Below are 23,943 nucleotides of genomic sequence, written 5' to 3'. Positions count from 1 at the left end.
ACAACAGCGGATGTTGACATGGAGACAGCAGTGGAGAGTCCCTACCAAAGGATGCTCCAAGCTCTTCTCAGCTGGACGCAGATGCTGAGTGTCGGGAGTTGTTAACGAAGAGCACTATTCTGGAGCAGCATCAGTACTCTAATGGTTGTCTGTGCTCTCAGCCAAGCATACATAATAAGGCTTAGCTGGTAGCAAAGACAATCATTAGGCTTTGAATCATTGAAACAGCTGCGTCCCAGTGAAATCATTGCTTGACTGACAGCTCAGGCTCTGATCTCTGCTGTCAATTTCACAATTTTTGTTTATACAACCTTAAGTGGTCACAAGTGTTGTAGTTTTTGTTATCGATACTTTAAAGCATCAGGATGATTGACACTTATTATCTTGTAGTGAAATGACAAGGACAGTCAGCATGGTTTTAAGGGGAGCTCATGTCTGACCAATTTGATTGAATTTTTCGAAGAGCTAACCAGGTGTGTAGACAAGGGCAATGCATTTGACGTAGTCTGCTTGGACTGCAGCAAGGCTTTTGATAAGGTCCCGCATGGGAGACTGATAATGAAGGTAAGAGCCCATGGCAAATTGGGTCCAGAATTGGTTGAGTGGCAGGAAGCAAAGGGTGATGGTCGAGGGGTGTTTTTGTGACTGGATACCTGTGTCCAGTGGGGTTCCACAGGGATCAGTGTTGGGTCCCTTGCTGTTTGTGGTATATATGAATGATTTAGACTTGAATGTAGGAGGGTTGATCAGTAAGTTTGCGGGTGACACGGAAATTGGCGGGGTGGTAAATAGTGAGGAGGATAGCCTTAGATTACAGGAGAATATAGACGGGCTGATCAGTGGCAAATGGAATTTAATCCGGATAAGTGTGAGGTGATGCACTGGGGCAGGATAAACAAGGCACGGGAATACATGATGAATGATAGGACCCTGGGAAGTACCGAGGATCAGAGGGACCTTGGTGTGCACGTCCACCGGTCCTTTAAGATACAGGTAGATAAGGCATATGGGATACTTGCCTTTATTAGCCGAGGCATAGAATATAAGAGCAGGGAGGTTATGCTGGAACTGTATAAAATGCTGGTTAGGACACAGCTAGAGTACTGCATGCAGTTTTGGAATTCACATTATAGGAAGGATGTGATTGCGCTAAAGAGAGTGCAGAGGAGATTTACCAGGATGTTGCCTGGGCTGGAGAGTTTTAGTTATGAGGAGAGATTGGATAGACTGGTGTTTCTTTCCCTGGAGCAGAGGAGATTGAGGGGGGACATGATTGAGGTGAATAAAATTATGAGGGGCAATGATGGGGTAGACAGAAAGGAACTTTTCCCCTTGGTGGAGGGATCAATAACCAGGGGGCATAGATTTAGAGTGAGGGGCACGATGTTTAGAGGGGACTTGTGGAAGAATTTTTTTTCACCCAGAGGGAGGTGGGAATCTGGAACTCACTGCCTGAAAGGGTGGTAGAGGCAGAAACCCTTATAACATTTAAGTAGTATTTGGATGTGTACTTGCGATGCCATGGCATACAAGGCTATGAGCCTGGTGCTGGAAAATGGGATTAGAATAGTTAGGTACTTGTTTGACTGGCGCAGACTCAATGGGCCGAAGAGCCTTTTTCCGTGCTGTAGACCTCAATGACTATCTTTTCAACATAGGAGAAAGTTATGAATGAATTACTTTTTTTTTTAAAAAGGCTTTCCTTTTTACACATCCTACATTGGTTCTAGACAGTACATAGTGAATAAATGGGCATGGAAGTGCCATAGCTTGGAGTTGTGGGGTGGGGGGGCTACAGCAGTTAAGGGGGAAGAGCTTGCCATAGGAGCACAAGGGGCCATAGGGGCTGAGTGGAAGGGCAGAGCTTGGCAGAGCGGTAAGAGGGGTGAAAGAGAGTGATTTGCACAAAGCTTTTGCATATGGGGCATGCGGGATCATAGCGGGTGTGAGAAGGACCTTTCGAACTTAACTTTTAAAAGGTCGCCTCGTGCAGACCAGGGTTCATGACTCCTGAGGGGCTGTGAACCACAGCTCTTTAAAAAACTGGCCCGACACCATGAAAATTGCAGAGGAGTAGACCATGCTTATCTTCACAATGGAGCCAGCCAGGTCAGGAGTGTTGGATGTGGGCTTTTGACAGGAACCAGCCCACACCCTTTAAAGGCACTCCCAAAAAGCAAACAGCCTAGGAATGGAGTCCAGAATCCCAGAACTGGGACCCACTGCAATTTTTTAAAGGGGTCCTGAGTCATTCCGGTTTGGCGAAAATCCAGGCCAAATGGGTCGTTAGTCTGTGGACTTTCCTTCCACAGAAAGTACAGGAGGTTGAGTCATTGAATGTATTCAAGGCTGAGTTGGATATATTTTTGATCAACAAGGGAGTCAAGGGTTAGTGGGGGCAGACAGGAAAGTGAAGTTGAGGCCACACATGCAGATCAGCCATAGTATCAAATGGCAGAGCAGGTCTGAGGGACCAAATGGCCTATTCCTACTCCTAATTCCTGCGTTCATCTGTTCTTGATCTATTATGTATGCTGCCATTTTATCTTTCTACATTTCTGCCTGCTTCCGTCATCTTGGTTTTAATAACCAAAGAAACATAGCTCAATTGCTCGTTCTTCAAACTTTACAATTTTTACAAAGGTAATATAGAATAGCTTATTTCTAACGGATTTGGTATAGATTGACAGCTGAATACAAAACCAGTAAACCAACATGTTTGTTACAATTAGGCAAGTATGTATACCTACCAGTTTTCCTCTTTGCTGTGCTGATCTTGTTTCCCTTAGAGTGTACACATCTCCACAAACAGAAATTTCCCGCCATACCCCAGGCTTAGATTCTTCTGTAAAGCCTCCCCTGGGATGCATTACTAACACTCCATTAGTTGTTAACCCATCCATGTGGCCATCAGGATTTTTCCACTTAGCAGCTTTCTCCTATTAAGGTACAAAGAATATAGATTTACAATACGCATTTTAAAAAAAAGCTTTAGTTTAGCAAATAAGGTAAATATACCTGTTATAATGAAAAAAATTAATTTTAAAAGACAAGATCATTTTTGCTCAACTAAAATTATATAGAACAAAAAAATAAGGAAGGTGATTGCGGTTGTTGGAGGCCAATCATCTCAGCCAAAGACATTGCTGCAGGAGTCCCTTAGGGCAGTGTCTTAGGCACAACTTCAGCTTCTTCATCAATGACCTTCTCTTCTTCTGTAATGTCAGACTTGAGGATGTCTGCTGATGATCGCAAAGTGTTTAGTACTATTCCCAACTCCTCAGGTATGGAAGCAGTCAATGCCCGCACGCATCAAAACCCGGACAATGTTCAGGCTTGAGCTTATAAATTGCAATAAACATTTGCAACACACAAGTGTCAGGCAATGATAATCTCCAACATGACAGAATAGGAGCCATAACCTCCATGACCATACTGGAGGATGACAACCTGGAGATCAGCAGGGTGGCAAAACCTTAGGTATCAGTAATGGAAAAAATGGGGGTGACCCAGAAACCTGCTGTCAGCATTTGATGATGCACTGCCACTTGGTACTTAAAGTCAGCATAAATGACTAATTTCACCAGTAACTAAAATGCAACGATATGCACTGTTTGCTGAGTTTGGTCAGTTTCTTAACGTCAGTGCTAACTCACATTAGTCATGACATACAAGATGTGATCTCCCACAGGTCCTTCAAGAACAACTGAGGAGCTAAAGGACCAGGCCAAGGAATCTTCAGAGGAGGGCAGGAATTCTGAAGATGCACAATCACATGACTTTGCACCTCCTCTACCAATGCAGATACACCTACGCCTTGGTGGGTACTCCAGTAGAGATGTCTAGGTTGTCACATGGTGAGAAGCACATCACATGAGAGCAGGAACTGGTGCTGGAGACAGGGACAGCAGTGGAGAGCCCCCATTGAAGGTGCAGGATACTCCAAGCTCTGCTCAGCTGGAAATAGATGCTGAACCTCAGAGGTCATCCACAAAAAGTAACGCTGAGCAGCAACAGGAAACATGTGTACTTCCGATAGCATTTCCAGAAGCAGTACTCATCCCTGGAGAGGGACTGGAGGAGCCCATCTCTAGCATGAGTGTAATGTCATCTCAGCTATTTGCACTGATGTTCACCTCCATGGAGAATCAGAGATGGCAGGCCGCCAACTGCAGCTTTTCCAGAAGAATGCCCTGCACACTCATGCTGCCACTCTACACAGGACAGAGCAAAGCCTTGCCTTGGTGGCTCAGTGCCTTACTGACAAGCAGCCAAGATCTCTCCAAGTCTTGCATAGCAGGAAAATATCGGTGAGCCATGAAAAAAATGGAATAAGGGCATATGGCAATTGGAATTCTTCTCAAGATGCTCTCACTTCACATTGCTTGCCCTGTACAAGTGCAGGTGAGGCAGTCTTTGGCGAGAACCTCACAGGCTCCAAATTCAGAGGATTCCCACACAAAGCACCTCACCTGTCAAAGAAGGAGAATGAGCTGCCTGTCTTTAGCACAGCTAAAGACACAGGGGTTGCAACATGTAGAACTAAAGGGAAGCAGGTAAGAAAGCTTTAATAGAAGAACCAGGGTCAAAGATGTTATGGAATGGCTGCAGGACACTCTAAAGAGGGAGGGTGAACAGCCAGAGGTCGTGGTCCATGCTGGGACCAATGACATAGGAAGAAAGAGAAATGAGGTCCTGCAAGCAGACATTAGGTAGGAAAATGAAAAGCAGGACTTCAAAGGTAGCAATCTCCGGATTACTCCCAGTGCCATACAGTAGTGCGTATAGGAACAGAAGGATAGAGCAGATGAATGTGTGGCTGGAGAGATGGGGCAGGAGGGAGGGCTTTAGATTCCTGGGGCATTGGGACCGTTTCTGGGGGAAGTGGGACCTGTACAAGTTGGACAGGTTACATCTGAACAGGAACGGACCAACATCCTCGCAGGGAGGTTTGCCTTGCTGTTGGGGCGGATTTAAACTAAATTGGCAGAGGGATGGGATCCTGGAAAGTAGTTCAGAGGAGAGAGAAGCTGAGATGGAATTAGAAGTTAAAACGCTAGTAAGTGAGTGAGTCTGGAAGGCAGAGGAAACATTGGCTAGATAAGAAAGAAGTAAGTGGGTTTAGCAAGGCTAAATGGAATATATTTTAATGCAAGGAGCCTGGGGAATAAGACAGACGAGCTGAAGGCACAGATAGGCACATGGGAGTATGATATCATAGCTATAGCCGAGACTTGGCTAAAAGGAGGGCAGGATTGGTAGCTCAACATTCTTGGTTATAGGGTATTCAGACGAGATAGCGAAGGGGATAGAAGAGGAGGGGGGGTTGCAATATTGATCAAGGAATCAATTATAGCAGTGAGGTGGGATGATACCTTGGAAAGACCATCAAATGAAGCCATATGGGTAGAAATAAAAAACACAAAAGTGGCAAGCATGCTGTTGGGTGTGTACTATAGGCCCCAAACAACCAGGGAGAGATAGAGGATCAAATATGTAATCAAATTTCACAGAAGTGTAAGAATAATAGGGCAGTAGTAGTAGGGAATTTTGACTACCCAAATATTAACTGGGATAGTTTTAGTGTGCAAGGTAGGGAGGGAGAAAAATTCTTAAGTTGCATTCAGGAGAACTTTTTTAGCCAGTATGTAGAAAGTCCAGCAAGGGACGGGGCAGCTCTGGACCTAATATTCGGAAATGAGCCCGTGCAGGTGGAAGGCATATCAGTAGGCGAGCATTTTGAGATAGTGACCATAACTCACTTAGATTTAGGATAGTTATGGAAAAGGATAAGCTTGGGCCTTAAAAAGATAAAAGTTCTAAACTCGGGAAAGGCTAATTTTACTAAGATGAGATGCGATTTAGCCCAAGTGGACTGAGAGCAGCTACTTGCAAATTAAACTGTGTCAGAGCAGTGGGAGGCAACCAAGGAGGAAATAGTGAGACTACAGGGCGAATATGTTCCTGTAAAGACAAAGCGGTTGGGGGGGAAACCAAGTCCAGAGAACCCGGGATGTCAAGGGACATAAAGGTTAGGATTAAGAAAAAAGAGAAGCTTATGGCAGATACCAAGGGCTCAATACAGCAGAGTCCTTGGAGGAGTATAAAAAGTGCAGAGGGGAACTTAAAAAGGAAATTAGGAAAGCTAAGAATGCATGAGAAAGCATTGGTGGGTAGAATAAAGGAAAATCCAAAGGGGTTTTTTAAATATATAAAGAGCAAGAGAATAACTAGGGAAAGAGTAGGGCCATAGAGGTCATTTGTGTGTGGACCCAGATGACGTGGGTGCAGCACTCAATGAATACTTTGCGTCAGTCTTCACAATGGAAAAGGACGACACCGAAATAGACATCAGGGTGGGGGACTGTGAAATATTAGAGGAAATTAACACAGGAGGTAGTAGCAGGTTTAGTGGCCTTAAAAGTGGACAAATCTGCAGGCCCAGATGAGATATTGAGGGAGGCAAAGGAAGAGATATCAGGGGCCTTGGCAGTAGCTTTCAAATCCGCCCTGGCCACAGGTGAGATGCCAGAGGACTGGAGGACTGCTAATGTTGTCCCATTATTAAAAAGGGAGGGAGGGGCAGACCAGGAAATTACAGGACAGTCAGTCTAACCTCAGTGGTGGGGAAGTTACTAGAAAGAATTCTGAGGAACAGAATATATCCATACTTAGAGAGACACGGATTAATCAGGGGTAGTCAGCATGTTAAGGGAAGGTTGTGTTTGACAAATTTGATCAAATTTTTTGAGGAGATAACCAGGAGTGTTGATGAGGGTAATGCATTGGTATGGTCTATGTGGACTTTAGCAAGGCTTTTGATAAGCTCCTTCGTGGCAGACTGGTCAAGAAACTAAGAGCCCATGGGATCCAAGGCAAAGTGGCACGTTGGATCCAAAATTGGCTGAGAGTTAGGAAGTAGAGGGTGATGGTAGAGAGGTGCTTCTGTGACTGGAAGTCTGTTTCCAGTGGGGTTCCGCAGGGCTCAGTGCTGGGGACCTTGCTGTTTGTGGTGTATATAAATGATTTAGACTTAAATGTAGGGGGTATGATCAAGAAGTTTGTAAATGACATGAAAATTGGTAGGGTGGTATCTAGTGAGGATAGCCGTAAACTGCGGGAGGATATCAATGGACTCGACAGGTGGGCAGAGCAGTGGCAAATGGAATTCAACCCGGAAAAGTGAGAGGTCATGCACTTGGGGAGGGCTAACAAGGCAAGGGATTACACTATGAATGGTAGGACCCTGGAAAGTACTGAAGATCAGAGGGACCTTGGTGTGCATATCCATAGATCCCTGAAGGTAGCAGGGCAGGTGGTTAAGATTGCATATAGGATACTTGCCTACATTAACCGAGGCATAGAATACAAGATCGGGGAGGTTATGCTGGAACTGTATAAAATGCTGGTTAGGACACAACTGGAATATTGCGTGCAGTTCTGGTCACCACATTATAGGAAGGATGTGATTGCAATGGAGGGAGTGCAGAGGAGATTTACCAGGATGGTGCCTGGGCTGGAGGTTCTGAGCTATGAGGAAAGATTTTACAGGCTGGGGTTGTTTTCCTTGGAGCAATGAAGGTTGAGAGGGGATCTGATAGAGGTGTATAAGATTATGAGGAGCATAGATAGGGTGGATAGGGAGGCACTTTTTCCATTAGTAGAGGGATCAATAACTGGGGGCATAGATTTAAGTTAAGAGCTAGAAGGCTAAGAGGGGAGTTGAGGAGAAATTTTTTCACTCAAGGGGTGGTGAGAGTCTAGAATTCACTGACTGAAAGGGTGGTTGAGTCAGAAACACTCGTAACATTGAAATAGTATTTAGATATTCACTTGTGTCGCCATAGTCTTCAGGGCTATGGACCAAGCTCTGGAAAATGGGATTAGTGTAGTCAGATCTTTGTTGACTGGCATGGACACGATGGGCCGAATAGCCTCCTTCTGTGCTGTAGACGTCTATGAGTCTGTAACTTGGGTGTGTATTGTAATGTTAATAGCACTATGCTGATGTTTATTTCAATTTTCTCAGCCTCTATTTTGCACCCCCCATTTACCCTGGACAATAGCCTTCAGGCGAATTGTATGATCAACATATGAGGAGGAAAGGGAGTGAACTTGATGGTTGGCTGATTGACTGATGAAATGGATGGCGTCTGTGGGGGGACACAAGGCACGGGGGTTTCTGATGGCACTAGCAGGTGACCTCACAAAAAGAGAGATTAAGTAAAGTGTGCCTGGATGAGTCCATCACCAATTTCTCTGGCAGCCATATTTGTGGCTACAGGTACCATGGCCACATCTGGTTCCTCCTCCTCAGAGGAGGGTACCAGTCATTCTGCATCTTTTCTTGCTGCGGCCATTCTTCTCTGCAACATGATATTGTGATAGGCACAGCAGACCATAACAGGCGCATGGCTCCTGTTGAGTCTCTCCTCTGGCTCACTGATGGCGTTCTTGCAGGAGTCATCAACCAGGTATTCAGAGGGTAGCTGTCCTCTCCAAATAGCCAGCTGCTGAGGCTATGTTGAGGAGTGAAAACCTGCAGGAAATGACTGGTACAGAATGAACGAATCATAGCAGCTCCCTGGATACCTGTCACAGATATACATGAGCCACTTTTCAACGGTCACAAAGTAACTGGACATCAAGAGAGTGGAATCCCGTGCGATTAAAGACGACTTCTGGTTCCACCTGCTTAAATCAATGGCTCCCTCCACCTAAGTTGACATGCAGCCAACCACTGCAGCAGAGCCAACAGCCCTCTGTGTTCGATTAGCTTCGCTGGTAAAATGTGGAAGTCTTGGAAAACATGGCAGCAGTAACCTGGATAGTGCATTATTGGGGAGCAGATTGAGAGATCCTCAAGATGTCACCAAGGAGCCAGAGGCAAAAGAATTCATGTTTGGGCTGACCTTGATGGCCACTAGCAAAGCGTGCCCATCTGTCCCCTTTCAGACAGCTACAGGCATTAGCAGTGACTTACCACAAAAACATGAGCCTTCTGCAGCACAGCTACTTTCTCATGTTGAGGAAAGCACTCATATCTGTAAACCTGGTGCTGGGGATATTGCTTCCTTCGAACTGCAGTTCTCTGTTGATCCCTTTTGTCACGTGGAGCAGCATGTGGCTACAGAGTAGACAGTCTTTGTGTTGCTGCTGTTGTAGTCATTGGTGTGCTGTCTGGTGTTACTGCTCCTTATGAGAGTCCCAGGTGACTGCTGCGTAAGTTGCTCCCAAACTGCAATGAAGGCTGACAACAAGGAAGTTGAAGTGAAGGGAAGCGATCACTCCCTGCTGTGCTCTAGTCCAGTTGACCCTGCTGAGTTTCAGGCAGCTAGTCTGGGGATCTGGAGCTCACTGCCTAAAAATAAGGTAGCAGCAGAAACCTCCATAGCAGTTAAAAAGTACTTGGATACTTAAAGTACCATAACCTAGAAGGCTCATGGACCAAGAGCTGGAAAGTGGGATTAGATATTGCTAAGATAAAAACAAAAAACTGAGGATGCTGGAAATCCAAAACAAAAACAGAATTACCTGGAAAAACTCAGCAGGTCTGGCAGCATCAGCGGAGAAGAAAAGAGTTGACGTTTCGAGTCCTCATGACCTTTCAACAGAACCTGTTGAAGGGTCATGAGGACTCGAAACGTCAACTCTTTTCTTCTCCGCCGATGCTGCCAGACCTGCTGAGTTTTTCCAGGTAATTCTGTTTTTGTTTTAGATATTGCTAATATCTGCAGATGTCTGGAAAGGGACAGATGAGCATGCTTTGCCAGTGGCCATCAAGGTCACATAAAAGCTGAGGAACACCTTGTTAGAGTAGGTTTGTGGGCCTTAATAAACATTTTTTTTTATGTATGCAAAATAAAACAGAAAAAGTTCAGATACATGATATTCTCAAATATTGGCTTCACTATGAATATTTTTTCCATTAATTTACAGGATAGCATAACATTCTGATCAGTGCTTACAACCTATATTGCAAATGCTCCAAAAGGCGTGCTTTAAGATTAACCAAACCCTGCACCATACTTACCCCAAGAAATATGTTTTTTGATGAATCAAATCCTGCAGCATAAATCCGTGCTGTGTATGGTACATTTCTGTCACAAACTATCCTACATGCAAATCTGGAGATGGTACTTTGAGTGATTTGCATCTCATCATTACTCTGGCTGCCAGAAACTGTGTCCGTCACCACAAAATCAATGGGATTCTCTGTAGACCTTCCAATCTGTGAAAGAAGGAAAAACAAATAATCTACATATGGCACTACAGAATACTGCAAAGAAGAATATTTCCTAGTCTCTCTCAAATATATTAGCAAGAAATTTAAACTACATTTTTCATTGAATTTTATCAGTAGACATTTTCTACCTTCTCATTACAATGCAATATTCTTTTTAAGTTATTATTACCAATTAACAACATAAAACATTAGAATTCAGTTAGCCGTGTAAAGTCTCATGTAGGTGACAGTTTGGATTCATATGGTTCTACTCAATTTTATTCTATTAAGTGGTCACAAAACTGTTAAGATAAATAAACTTACAGGCCCCTTGATAGCTCTGTCAAGAACCCCTGCTGAGTTGAATCCATTAGTAGGCTTTGAAGCTCAGCCAAGCATTCATAACAAGATTCCATTGAACAGCTGTGGTAAAATCTTTGAAGTCAAAGAAAGACCTCAACCATCTGCTCCAGCTTAAAAGCTGGGGAACAGATGTCTAAACTTTCAATAGAGGTCCGCCAGCTGTTCAAACTTAAAAAACAAGGGAACAGAAATACGAGCTGTCATTCAATTAAGAGATTAAATCACAGGAGACAAATGACAGTCAAATCGGAATATCAATGCTATTCAATGCAGAAGAGCACTTTATCTATTGGACAATGTAATCTAATGCATTGGAACACATTCCCACTTTAACAATGCTGGTCAATGTAATGGTCACTTGCCTTTTAAGAACAAAGTCCTCTCATGAATTACTGTATTAAAAAAATATTTAGATTATACAGCATGAAATGTGAAGTTATCAACACATTTTGAACTTGCCTGTCAAAAGGTTTCCAACTCCATTTTAGGGGCCCCCATGGTTCATGACACCTCTGAGCAGCCATGAACCACAGTTTACAAAAATGGGCACGACATCATGAAAATAGCTGGGGAGGCGGTAGGGGATTGGGTGTCTAAAATGCCCAAATGCCCACCCCACGCAATGAAGCCAGCAAGGGCAGGAGTGCTGCATTGCTGCATGTGGGTTTGTGACATGCCCCATTTCTCAAACTGATCAAAATAGCCGACAACATGAATGGGGGTGGGAACCACAAGCCTCTATTTTCACATGCCCAACACGGATTTGCTCCGTGTAGGGGTGGGAAATCAGGCCGCACAAGTTTTAGTTATTCATTTTAATTTTAAGAAATAATACGTTGAGTAAAACAGTACATGACCACTTACACAATACATGACCACTGCACAGTCCTTGTGGAGACGAAGTCCCGCCCCCACAGTGAGGATAGCCTCCATCGTGTTGTGTGGCACTAACTGTGCTAAATGGGATAGATTTTGAACAGATCTAGCAACTCACAACTGGGCAATCATGAGGCACTGTGAGCCATCAGCAGAATTGTACTCAACCACGATCTGTAACCCCAGGGCCCAGCATATCCCCCACTCCACCAAGCCAGGGGACTCAACTTTGGTCCAATGAAGAGTGTAAGAGGGCATGCCTGGAGCAGGATCAGGCATATCTAAAAATGAGGTGTCAACTTTGTGAAGCTATAACACAGGACTACTTGCGTGCCAAACAGCATAAGCAGCAAGTGACAGACAGAGCTAAGCAATTCCACAACCAACGGATCAGACCCAAGCTCTGCAGTCCTGGCACATCCAGTCGAGTGGTGGTGGACGATTAAACAATTCACTGGAGGAGAAGGCTCCACAAATAGCCCCATCCTCAATGATGGGGGAGCCTAGCACTTCAGTGTAAAAGATAAGGCTGAAACTTTTGCAAAAACCTTCAGCCAGAAGTGCCATGTCGATGACCCATTTCAGCCTCCTCCAGAGGTCCCCAGCATCACAGATGCCTGTCTTCAGCCAAATCGATTCACTCTACGTGATATTAAGAAATGGCTGAAGTGACTGGGTATTGCAAAGGTCCTGATAATATTTTGCAATAGCACTGAAGACTTGTGATCCAGAATGTGCCGCGCCCCTAGCCAAGCTGTTCCATTACAGCTACAATACTGGCAACTACCGAGCAATATGGAAAAGTGCCTAGGTATGTCCTATCCATAAAAAGCAGGACAAATCCAGGCTAACCAATTGCCACCAGTCTACTCTCCATCATCAGTAAAGTGATAGAAGTGCCATCAATCAGCACTTGCTTAGCAATAACCACAGTTTGGGTTCCACCAGGGTCATTCGGCTCCTGATCTTATTTCAAACATGGACAAAAGAACTGAACTCCAGAAGTGAGGTGAGAGTAACTGCCATAAGACCATAAGATATAGGAACAGAAATTAGGCCATTCGGCTCATCGAGTCTGCTCCGCCATTCAATCATGGCTGATAAGTTTCTCAACCCCATTCTCCCGCCTTCTCCCCGTAACCTTTGATCCCCATACCACTCAAGAACCTAGCTATCTCGGTCTTAAATACACTCAATGACCTGGCCTCCACAGCCTTCTATGGCAATGAATTCCATAGATTCACCACTCTCTGGCTAAAGAAGTTTCTCCTCATCTCCGTTCTAAAAGGTCTTCCCTTTACTCTGAGACTGTGCCCTCGGGTCCTAGTCTCTCCTACTAATGGAAACATCTTCCCCACGTCCACTCTATCCAAGCCTTTCAGTATTCTGTAAGTTTCAATCAGATCCCCCCTCATCCTTCTAAACTCCATCGAGTATAGACCCAGAGTCCTCAAACGTTCCTCATATGTTAAGCCTTTCATTCCTGGGATCATTCTTGTGAACCTCTTCTGGACCCCCTCCAGGGCCAGCACATCCTTCCTGAGATACAGGGCCCAAAATTGCTCACAATATTCTAAATATGGTCTGACCAGAGCCTTATAAAGCCTCAGCAGCACATCCCTGCTTTTATATTCTAGTCCTCTCGAAATAAATGCCAACATTGCATTTGCCTTATTGATTTGATTTATATAAATTTATTTATAAATTTATTTGACATCAAGGCAGTATTTGTCCCGGCCTAGCAACACTGGGGTCAATGGGGATCAGAGGGAAAATACAATGCTGGCTGGAGTCATACCTAACACAAAGGAAGATGGTTGTGGTTGCTGGAGGTCAATCATCTCAGTCCAGGACATCATTGCAGGAGTTCCACAGGGTAGTGTCCTAGCCTCAATCATCTTCAGCAGCTTCCTTAATGGCTTTTAATGAAGTGGGGATGTTTGCTGATGATTGCATAATGTTCAGCACCATTCACGACTTCTCAGATACTGAAGCTGTCCATGTCCAAATGCAGCAAGACCTGGACAATATCTAGGCTTGGGCTGACAGGTGGCAAGTAACATTCATGCCATACAAGTGCTAGGCAATGACCATCTCCAAGAAGAGAGAATCTAACCTTCGCTCCTTGACATTCAATGGCATTACCATCGCCGAATCCTCCACTAACCCCCACTGGGGGTTACCATTGACCAGAATCTGAACTGGACTAGCCATATAAATACTACAGCTACAAGAGCAGGTCAAAGGCTAGGAATCCTGTGGTGAGTAACTCACCTCCTGACTCTCCAAAGCCTGTCCATCATCTACAGGGCACAAGTCAGGAGTGTTATGGAATACTCTCCACTTGCCTGGATGAGTGCAGCTCCAACAACACTCAAGAAGCTTGACAGCATCCAGGACAAAGCAGTCTGCTTGATTGGCACCCCATACACAAACATTCACGCCCTCCATGCCCATGCACAGTGGCAGCAGTGTGTACCATCTATAAGCTGCACTGCAGGAACTCACTAAGCCTCCTTAGACAGCACCTTCTAAACCCACAACCACTACTATCTAGAAGGACAAGGACAGCAGGCGCATGGGAACACTACCACCTGGAAGTTCACCTCCAAGTCCCTCACCATCCTGACTTGGAACTATATCTCCAATCCTTCAGTCACTGGATCAAAATCCTGTAACACCCTTCCTAAAAGCACTGTGGGTGCACCTACACCACATGGACTGCAGCGGTTCAAGGAGACAGCTCACCACCACCTTCTCAAGGGCAATTAGGGGTGGGCAATAAATGCTGGCCTAGCCAATAACGCTCACATCCCATGGACAAATTTTTAAAAGTCTGAATTTTGAGGCCTCCCACCTAGTGAAAATGGGATATTTATCCCCTGAAAACGGTGTGGGTGAAGTTACTGGCCTCTTCCAACCATCACTGTGAGCATCTTTATCTTTCAGGGTCCTGAATAGGCAGCCTAGGAGGCCACCCAAAGAGGACAAATTTGATATTTAAATCAGGGTTCCAATGCTAATTTAAGACTGAATTGGGCAGATGTTGTACTCCCATGGATTCCACAAAAGCAGCATGGCCAAATTCACTCCTCCATTCTCCACCACACCAGCACCGCCCCCTCCCCCCCCCCACCCCCACCACCCCCTCACTCCCATTAATTTGTCAACTTGGGGCTGAAACCAGTGGAATGCCCCAGGTTGCTTGATTTCGCAGCCCACCAGCTCGATGCTAGTGAGGTCTAGCCTTCAAAATGGAGCAGGCCTCCCAACAGGACTAGTGAGTATCTGGTCAATGCCTTCCACAGGCTGCGTTCACTGAAATTTGCCTGAGGGAGAGGAAGTCTATCCCAATGTGTCAACTTGTTTTGTTGGCAATACTAATGAGTCAGAATGCAGTTGGTTACACTCCCAGTCCAGAACTTGAGTTCATAATCAATGCTGACACTTTAGTGCAGTACCAAGGAATGCACAGATGCAGCCTGACATGACTTGACCTCCACCTTCCTGTTGAAGTGATGGTAAATAAGCCACACCTTTAACTGAAGAATTGTAGAATGAGTTTCCTAGTCTTGGCCAACATGCTGACCTCATTCAATGCTGTTAAAAACAGACTGACTGGTCACTCATATCACTTAAGTTGACTGTGCTTCAAAGTAATTAATCACAAGTACATCTAATCACTAGTTTGAACCTAATTAGAATTACCAGAGTGATTATATGAAAACAAAAACAAAAATAAACTCAGCGGATCGGGTAGCATATATGGAGAAACAGAAGTCAGTGGGCCAGAATTTCCCCTGTGAGGTGGGAATCATAAGTCATGAAATTTTCGACATTATGATCCCCCCACTTGCCTGACAGTACCCACAACACGCTTATCATGACTGGATGGCTGAGGCGGGTTTGAGACAGCGCTGCTGGCTACCAAAGCAAGCCTTAGGCAGGAATGGAGGCTGGCAGATGCCAAGGCGAACAGGTTAGAAGGTTCGCCTTTATTCATCGAGGCATTGGTCCAGTTCTGTACATTAATTCTAGGCACCCTAGCCCTTACCCCTCCTCACCATCCCTATTACTCATAACCCCCGGAATCCTGTCACCTCCCACCCATCCTTCTGTCTCCTCCATATACCCCCTGCCATTGCCCATATGCACGTATCTACTATGGACAGACCTCATGAGCCCTATAACAACATTGGGAAGTCTTTGAGCTGCTCATGAAACTGTCAAAATAAATAAACAGCCATTCAAACTCCATTTAAAAAAAACCTTAACCTTCTTAGAAGCCCATAAGACTGAAACACAGTTGTTCAAACTCCACTTGAAGAAAACATAATCCCATTAAGTGGCATTAAGATTGTCAAAATAAACAGCTATTCAGAAACCACCTCAAAAAACAATCCTCTTAGCAACTCATTAAACAGTCACTCAAAACAAAGCTCTGTCCCCTTGACAGGTGTATCAACAACCCATGTTTATCTGAATTCATTGGTGGGATTGGAGCTCAGCATTCATAGCGAGATTCCATTGCACAACTGTGTCCACAAAGCCTCCAGAGCTGAATATAAAGCAGATGGTCATCTGCTCCACTGCTTCAAAGGCTGAACAGATGGCTAAGCTGTCAATAAATAAAAAGATCAAAGCGCAGGGTGCAACTGACACAGTAAAATCTGAATCTCAATATTGTTCAATGTAGAAGGGCACTTTATCCACTGGATAAATTAATCTAATGCATCTGAAGACTTCTACTTACATTGTGCTGGTCAATTTAATGGTCACTTACCTTTTCTAAAAACAAATCCCTATTATCAATCACTGCATTAAAAGCATAATTAACTTAGCATACAGTGTTACATTACGAAACATTAAGTTAGCAACAACGTATAAACTTACCTGTCAAAAGTTTCCAAACTCCAGAACAGGCTTTTCCCATGGTTCATGGTAGCTCTGAGCTGGCGAGAGCCACATCTCCTTCAGACGTTGGCAGGATTCCATGAAAATTGTGGGGGGGGGTCTGAAATCACCGCCCCAGCAATGGAGCAATCAGCGTCTTGATTGCTGCATGCAGTTTCACAACCCGCACCCTTAAAAATGATGCACATGGGAATGGGGGAGGGAATCCCAGTATCAGGTCCCATCCAGCTCTTTTCCCCCACCTGACATCGGTTTGCCCCATGTCAGGATGACAAAATCCAGCCTGAAGTCCTTCTTCCCCACCCAGTTAATGGAGTCCTGCTAATGTGGATACTTGGCTATCAATTAGTTCACTGTAAATGCACTTTCAGGAATATCATACGAATATGCTAATCGTTTGGTTTTTAATATCATTGACAATGATTTCTAGCATTACAGCGATTATAACTGACCTTAGTTATTGAATTTGATGTAATTAACAATTAAAGTCCAAGCATTGATCATCTTTAACTTCTGCAAGTTTCCCAGCTGTTTTGGTTTTAAACAGTCTTTTTGGCTTTCCAAATATCAAACAACGTAAAAGAATATATCTTTGAGAACTTATCAAGGGGAGAGAAGGACACAGTGGGAATGAAGGACACAGTGGGAAATACAGAAAATTAGGGGTCTGGCGGGGGAGAGAAGGAAGATAAATTACCTAATTGAGGAGGTAACTTTTTTGGACTGCGTTAGGAGACAGGTAGAGGGGGATTGAGGTAAAGGGATTTTGGAAGGAAGTTTCAGAAAAAAGGCATATAAACATTGACGGATCTGCCTCATACAGGAGCCATTATCCTAACTGGACAAATAGGCTAAAAACTAAAAGGTGATAGTTAAGTTAGTATATATTTTTATAGTTAAGTTAGTATAGTTACTTTTTTCCCTCTGCTCATCTGCGCCATGAAGCTAGTGGTGTGTGCTAGCCACTATGATACAGTTACGAGCAACTCTCCAGTAGTTCTTAACTCAGCCTAGACAGTAACAATGACAGGCTGCTCAACTGTGAAAGACTTCACTACACATAGACATGCACTTCCCAGTATGGATCATCATAGGGCAATCTGGAGGAGCATAAATTTTAAATACTTTTTCCCCTCAAGCCCAGGAACATTGATCCCAACTGTAGCATTCCTCCCCCCGATGCTCCATGAGAAATTCAATAAATCAACACAGACTGTTAATTGAATTTTGAACCTTTCTGATTTTTAACACATTTTATTTCAACCGAGAAGGTATTATATATAACATATTTCTAATGTGCTTCTGAAATGGAATCCTTTAACTGCATCTCAGAATTTACACAATTCAACCCAAGTCTAAGTAAAACTCACTAAACAGGACTGAGAGTTTCCCCCCTACAGGGTTACAGAAAACAGTTTGCCATAATATAGTATATTTTAGGAATCGAGGAAATTTGTAGACTATTTAAATACCACAAGTAAATAGGACTCACCTGAAACATGTCTGTGTCCTTGTCATAAGTATACTCTACCACCACAGTCTGGTTTCTGGATAGTGTATATGAGATGCTATGTTGCCCTTTACAATTGACTGCCTATAAAGTAGAAAATAAAAGGGGGTACATAAATATTTTTCTTCGGATGTAATAACTGGCTTTCAGCGGTATGGGCATTGCAACAATAGTAAGCTGCAACCAATGAAATTTTGTAATTCAACTGCACAAGAAAATAAAATTGTATGATGCAAGTTGCAATTTATAAAAATGGAAAGTATCTATACCAAGAGTCAGTTTTTGTCTATCCAGATGGTTCTGATTAGTCATTTTCAGGAGTGTACCTGCTGGCAGGATTATTTGGTAGGCAGAGCTTGGCGCGCACAGGGTGTACTGGTGACAGTGGAGGTGATGGCGGAGAACAAAAACAGTGGAAGGCAAGGGGAACCCAGCAAAGTCACCCTAGCTGAGGAGATAGTTTCCACGAGGGATGGGATGGAACTGATAGCAATGGCAAGAGCAGGATGGGGATGGCATGGAAGATGAATGAGAAAATGGAATTGGTTAAGTGCGGCAAAATGGCAGACACACTTGTTTGATACAACTTATTATTCAAAAGCTATTCTTTGTGATGAAAATGAAGATTCTAAAAAGCTGTCAAGTGAATTAAAAAATACATCAGCATTGAGTCTATAGGTGAAGATGGTGACAACAGCCTATACCCTCCACAGTTTCTACACAGTCTAACTCCAATGGGCATGTCACCTCTGAAATTTAGATTCAAGGAAGGAGCAGTTATAATGTTACTAAAAAACTTGAATCTTAATCAAGGACTTTGCCATGGAGCGTAGTTGGTAGTTAGGAAGCTGTTTTCTTCAATGATAGGCAGATTTCAAGGAAATAGTGTTTATTCCTCGAATAATTTTGAGCCCGTTGGATGTAAATCTGCCTTTTCAACTCAAGAGAAAACAATTCCCAATCAGACTTTCATATTCTATGTTGATAAACAAGTCACAAGGCCAGACTCTTAACAAAATTTGTATTTATCTTCCTCGGCCTGTTTTTAAACATGAACAGCTTTGTAACATTTTCCAAAGTGAGAAAATTTGATTCTGTTAAAGTCTTTGTTGGAAGAATAACTAGAAATCTTGTATTTAAAATACTGTTGCAATGAAGATACTAATTTGACCACAAATGTTTTGCTGCTCTCTGTTATTATTAATCATATGTTCTGAAAATTGGACTAATGTATGAAAATCCCTGTAAATAATTAACGGGGTGAAACTGTTCGGTCAGTAGTGCAAAATGGGCTCTTTATCAAATTGGCAGCAGATTTTTTGCCACAAATTTTTCTTTCCATGTTGCGAATATTTTTAATTTCATATTATTTCCTAGTCTGTTGCTTTTACATAAGTCTCTAAAAACATTCTGAACCATCATTAGGGTGCAGTGAAAAATTGGCTGCCGATTCACCATGAGCCCATTTTGCAATGTTGGCATAGACCAATCTTGCCTCCTAAGCCTCAAAGTCATTTACAAGGTTGGAGTACAATATCCCAAGCAAGATTAAAATCTTTTCATCAAGATCAACATCTTACAGCATTCAGCATAAGTGACTTGCAGGTTAAATAATGAATACTGTATTCACTAGCATTGTATTTGATCAAAAATGTTTTTGCACTTGAATTTTGCAAAGTATGTTTACGAAGGTACAAAATCTCTAGCAATTTCAGAATACAATTAAAAATGCCTGTGAATGCAGAATGTTTAAAAGGTTATTACAAAAACAATGTACAAATTTTGTAAAAAAAATACAAATTGCAAACTGTTTAAAAGATCCTTAGTACACAGCTATAAATCCTGGAATTAGTGACGATCACATTTATCCCTCCACATTGAAGTAACTACATCAATAACATGGTTTCTTCATGCCGATTTTCTTCTGCTCCAAAAACATCTCATTAAGTGAGGGGTTATTCACGTATTAACCTAGACATAAATTAGCAGCAGGCTGGTCAATCAATGAGAAAAATAAAGGAAGCCAAGAATGACTATATTCTCATCCAATGTCCACATTTACACTTCTAGCAGCAGTTTCTGGTTGGTAGAAGTGAGAAGCTTGGCTGATTCAATTTCCCACCTTCCCACCCCCGGTCCACATATGGTTGGAAAAGGGAGACCAAAAGTTAAACTCCTATTACTGCAATGGCTAAAATCAGCTAACTTAGTTGAACTCAAAAAGAAATGTCAATCCTTCCTGTTTTGTGTGCCTCAGCTACACATTAACTAAACCCCACAAAATGACATATGGCCATTAAAATCTCCAACTCTAATATTTGCTAATCTTTCATTCTGTGGTTTGCATACACATTTTGCCTTTGTTTTGTTTAGAATTCTATTTTCTGTTTCTCCCTATTCTATATATTATTTTAGACAGCAAGATATTGGGCTGGACTTTCAGAATTGGGGAGACTCCATGGACCTTTGAAAATGGCAGCCAGGATCCAACTCCAGGATTCCCAACCCCATCCCCAAAGTTTACTATTTTCACCAGGGCTTTTTAAGGGTGCGGGCTAGTTCGGATTGCAAGTCAACACCCTGTAATTCTTGATCTGGCTGGCTCTATTGCGGGGATAAGCATTTCCTAGTCCTCCACAATTTTCATGGAGCAAGCTAGTTTTTTTTTCCCCAAAGAGTTGTGGTTCATGACACCTCAGAGCAAACCTTTTGAAAGGTAAGTTCTAAAGGTCCTCCTCATGCCACCCCTGCCAAGGTATGCCCCCAACCAACCCCAATGACCATGTCAAGTTATGGCACCTCAATGCCCATTCACCCACTATACACTGTTAGAACCAATGAACTCTATAATGACCATAGGATGCACCAAAAAAGCTTTTAGAAAGCACTGATACCTTTTCATTTTCTTTAAAAATCACTTTCACCACAAGCCAACAAATGTGTCAGTCATTCAGACCCTTTAAAGCGTCAATAGCAGAAACTACAAGCACTTGAAACCTCTTTGTATTATGCAAATAAACATTGTGCAATTGACAACACGGATCAGAGAGCCAGAGCTGTCAATCAGGCAATGTTTTCCCTGTGGCTCAGGTGTTTGAACAGGCTACTGGATTTCTGGGCTTTCAGCCAAACTTCTATGTATTCTTGGCTGAAAGCCCAGACAGCCATTAGAGTACATTGCAAATTCAGAATTACTCAGCCTCTTTTCCAATATCACAGCTCCATATAATAAAACGTGGAGATCCAGATAATTGAAATTCCTGCCTCTACTAATTGTTGTTAAAAGGCTAGCATTAATTTTAAGTTCTTTTTATTTAAATTAGCAGATAGGAATTTCACTCCCAGTTATTTTACTTAATATGAATAAATTTAAGGTCACATAATACAAAACTGTTAGACTTCAGTTTTCACAATTTCTGGTAAATTAGTTTATAGGATTAAGGAGATTTTCAGTGTGAAACAACAGCCTTAGCCTGTTGTGCATCACTGCTGAAATCCTCAGGTTACTAGCTTACTAATGCTGCCAGTGTTGGTTTTTTTTAAAACTGAGCATATTGACAAATGAAGTTAAGCAAATATCACCGCCACCAAGGAGGCCTACTTGGCATTAGGCAAAACATTGAACAGTTCTACTGGTTGAAACATGATTTGTGGTTCAAGTGACTTACTGGCCTAAAGTAATTTTTGCTTTATTACTCCTTAGCCTTTTGGAAAATGGTGGAGTAAAAACGTTTTATCACCTTTTATCACAAAAAATGTCTACTCCGATCACGTGTGAACAGTTCACTATCAGGTTGTACCAGTGTTGCTTGAAGACAGTCATGGGGGTGAGTTAGAAAAAGATCACATTCCATTTTCACTACTGGCATCTTTTACACAAATACTTTGTCTTCACTCAGCAACTTTCCAAACAGCTCAGCTCAAATGGCATGAGGTCATTGCAATCAGGCAGCTTATTGTATGACTATCACAAGATCTCTTTCTGTGCAATATTCAGAGGTGCACAAGGAATCATTTTGGTGTATTATGACACAACCAATGGTAAATGCTAAATTGTTCAAATCCCAGAGGGAAACTTGAAACAACTGTCATAACCAATTTTTGCAATTTGTATGTTTTGAGATGCAGGCTTTGAATTCAGTTATAACAAGACCACTGAGTCTCAAGAAGTCTTTATAAAACTAAATTAAACATTCATTAACTAAAACATCGTAAGCACATAGATATGTCTACAAATTACAACTATAATAACTTCTAAAAATCCCCTTAATCTGACTCTCAGTTACACCTCCGTTGAGGCAACAGTAACAGCGGCTTGAGGCTTACAGGTTGGAGGCTTTAGATCTTAGAACCCTCTCCTTTTACCAACAGCCTCTCTTCCTTTATACATATTTTCCTCCGAACGCAAATTTTCATTGTATCACTATGTCTTTTGAACTTTACCTCTTCTAAAAAGACCCTTTCATAATACCCACTTTAGTAATCCTTAGAAAAAGTAAACACATTGTTTGGCTTCTTCTGGCTAAGTGTGATATTTCACCCATTGTTTTGAATGGTTTATTTAAAAATGCAACTTGCCCCTTTTACACTTTATCTTGTAACTTCCCTATGTTTAGCTAATTAACATTTCAAACATACTACTCTTCTATACATCAAACCTTTGGGCCAGCTGGCTTTAATCCAATTAAGACACACTCAAGAGTTCTAGTGGTGCTTGTGTCCAGTTTAAAATAATTTCCAATAACATTATAGACATTATTCTATCTTCTTGACAGGTGTCATTTTCTTAAACAAATTCACAACTTAGCAACTAAGTATTTCCAAATAATCCAAGTACACGAAAGATAGATATTTTTACTGACATTGCACCTAAGCCTGGAGAAAGCAAAAATAAATCTGTAAAACAAAAATAAAAATATCTGGAAAAACTCAGCAGGTCTGGCAGCATCTGCGGAGAGGAACACAGTTAACGTTTCGAGTCCGTATGACTCTTCAACAGAACAAGCAGGCTACAAAAACCATGCAGGGTTGAACTATATGTAGAGTGTTCCATTAACTAACTCAATTAGCGATTTATTTGCAAATGTTGTATTCCTCACTTTTGGAACAAGCACTGCACCGAATCTCAGTTCAAGAATTATTGTATGCAATTGCTTTTTGGTGTAGACCACTATACTCTAAATTGCTGTTAACTATATTAATTGGTCAGATTGCCAAAATAATTCAGAAAATAGATTAATCCCTGGAATTTTAATTTAGAAAACAAGGATGCTTTAAATGAGATATTTGGGTAAAAATTGGTTCAGAGTGTACTCATTTACTAGCAGGAAAGCCAGCGCAGAAAAGACCAATTTCAGGGTGCAACGTCTGCACCTAATCTGCTCCTGGGTTACATATGCCGCCATATTGTTAAGCACGGCTGTTTAGGCCGCATAAACAGATGTTAGGTAACAGAGATATAATTTTATTTCTTTATTCTTTCATGGAATGTGGGTGTCACTGATAATGCCAATATCTGTTGCCCATTCCTAATTGCTCTTAAACAGAGTGGATTGCTAGGCCATTTCAGAGGGCAGTTAAGAGTCAACCACAACTCTCTGGGTCTGGAGTCACATGCAGGCCAGACCAGGTAAGGACAGCAGGTTTCCTTCCCCAAAGGACATTAGTAAATCAGATAGGTTTTTACACCAATCGAAGGCAGTTGTCATGGTCCCCATTACCAAGACTAGCTTTCAATTCCGGATTCATTAATTAAATTTAAATTCCACTATCTGCCATGGTGGGATTTGAACCCACGTACCCAATTACTAGACCCAATGTCTAGTAATCTCAAGGCTGTTAGTCTGGGCTTCTGAATTACTAGCCCACTGACATTACCACTACGCCATCACTTCTTGGAAATGCTTTAGGTTCCCTGTCACCACCCCCTCAAAACTGTTTGGTAATCAGCAGAGCAAATGTCAGGCCTGCTCTGCTTAGGATTTGTGATTGGCCCCTCCAGCTTCGATCAGAATACGAGTAATTTAAAAAAAAATTAATCTATCAGTCAATTTTA

At 42.5% G+C, this 23,943-nt stretch overlaps 1 protein-coding gene across 2 annotated transcripts in view; it reads right to left on the bottom strand.

Annotated features, from left to right (window-relative positions):
- LOC144693157 (E3 ubiquitin-protein ligase pellino homolog 2) overlaps positions 1 to 23,943 on the bottom strand; it is a 213,015-nt gene that overhangs the window by 25,295 nt on the left and 163,777 nt on the right. For both annotated transcript variants that reach the window (XM_078562682.1, XM_078562681.1), the window contains 3 exons: positions 17,871 to 17,972; positions 10,034 to 10,231; positions 2,751 to 2,939 (listed from right to left, as the gene is read on the bottom strand). In XM_078562682.1, coding sequence (XP_078418808.1) covers positions 2,751 to 2,939; positions 10,034 to 10,231; positions 17,871 to 17,972 — 489 coding nt within the window. The remainder of the gene's footprint in view (positions 1 to 2,750; positions 2,940 to 10,033; positions 10,232 to 17,870; positions 17,973 to 23,943) is intronic.

This window comes from Cetorhinus maximus, chromosome 18 (genome assembly GCF_964194155.1).
Source record: "Cetorhinus maximus chromosome 18, sCetMax3.hap1.1, whole genome shotgun sequence".
NCBI classification, from domain to species: domain Eukaryota; kingdom Metazoa; phylum Chordata; class Chondrichthyes; order Lamniformes; family Cetorhinidae; genus Cetorhinus; species Cetorhinus maximus.
This window is presented reverse-complemented; position numbering and strand designations above follow the sequence as displayed.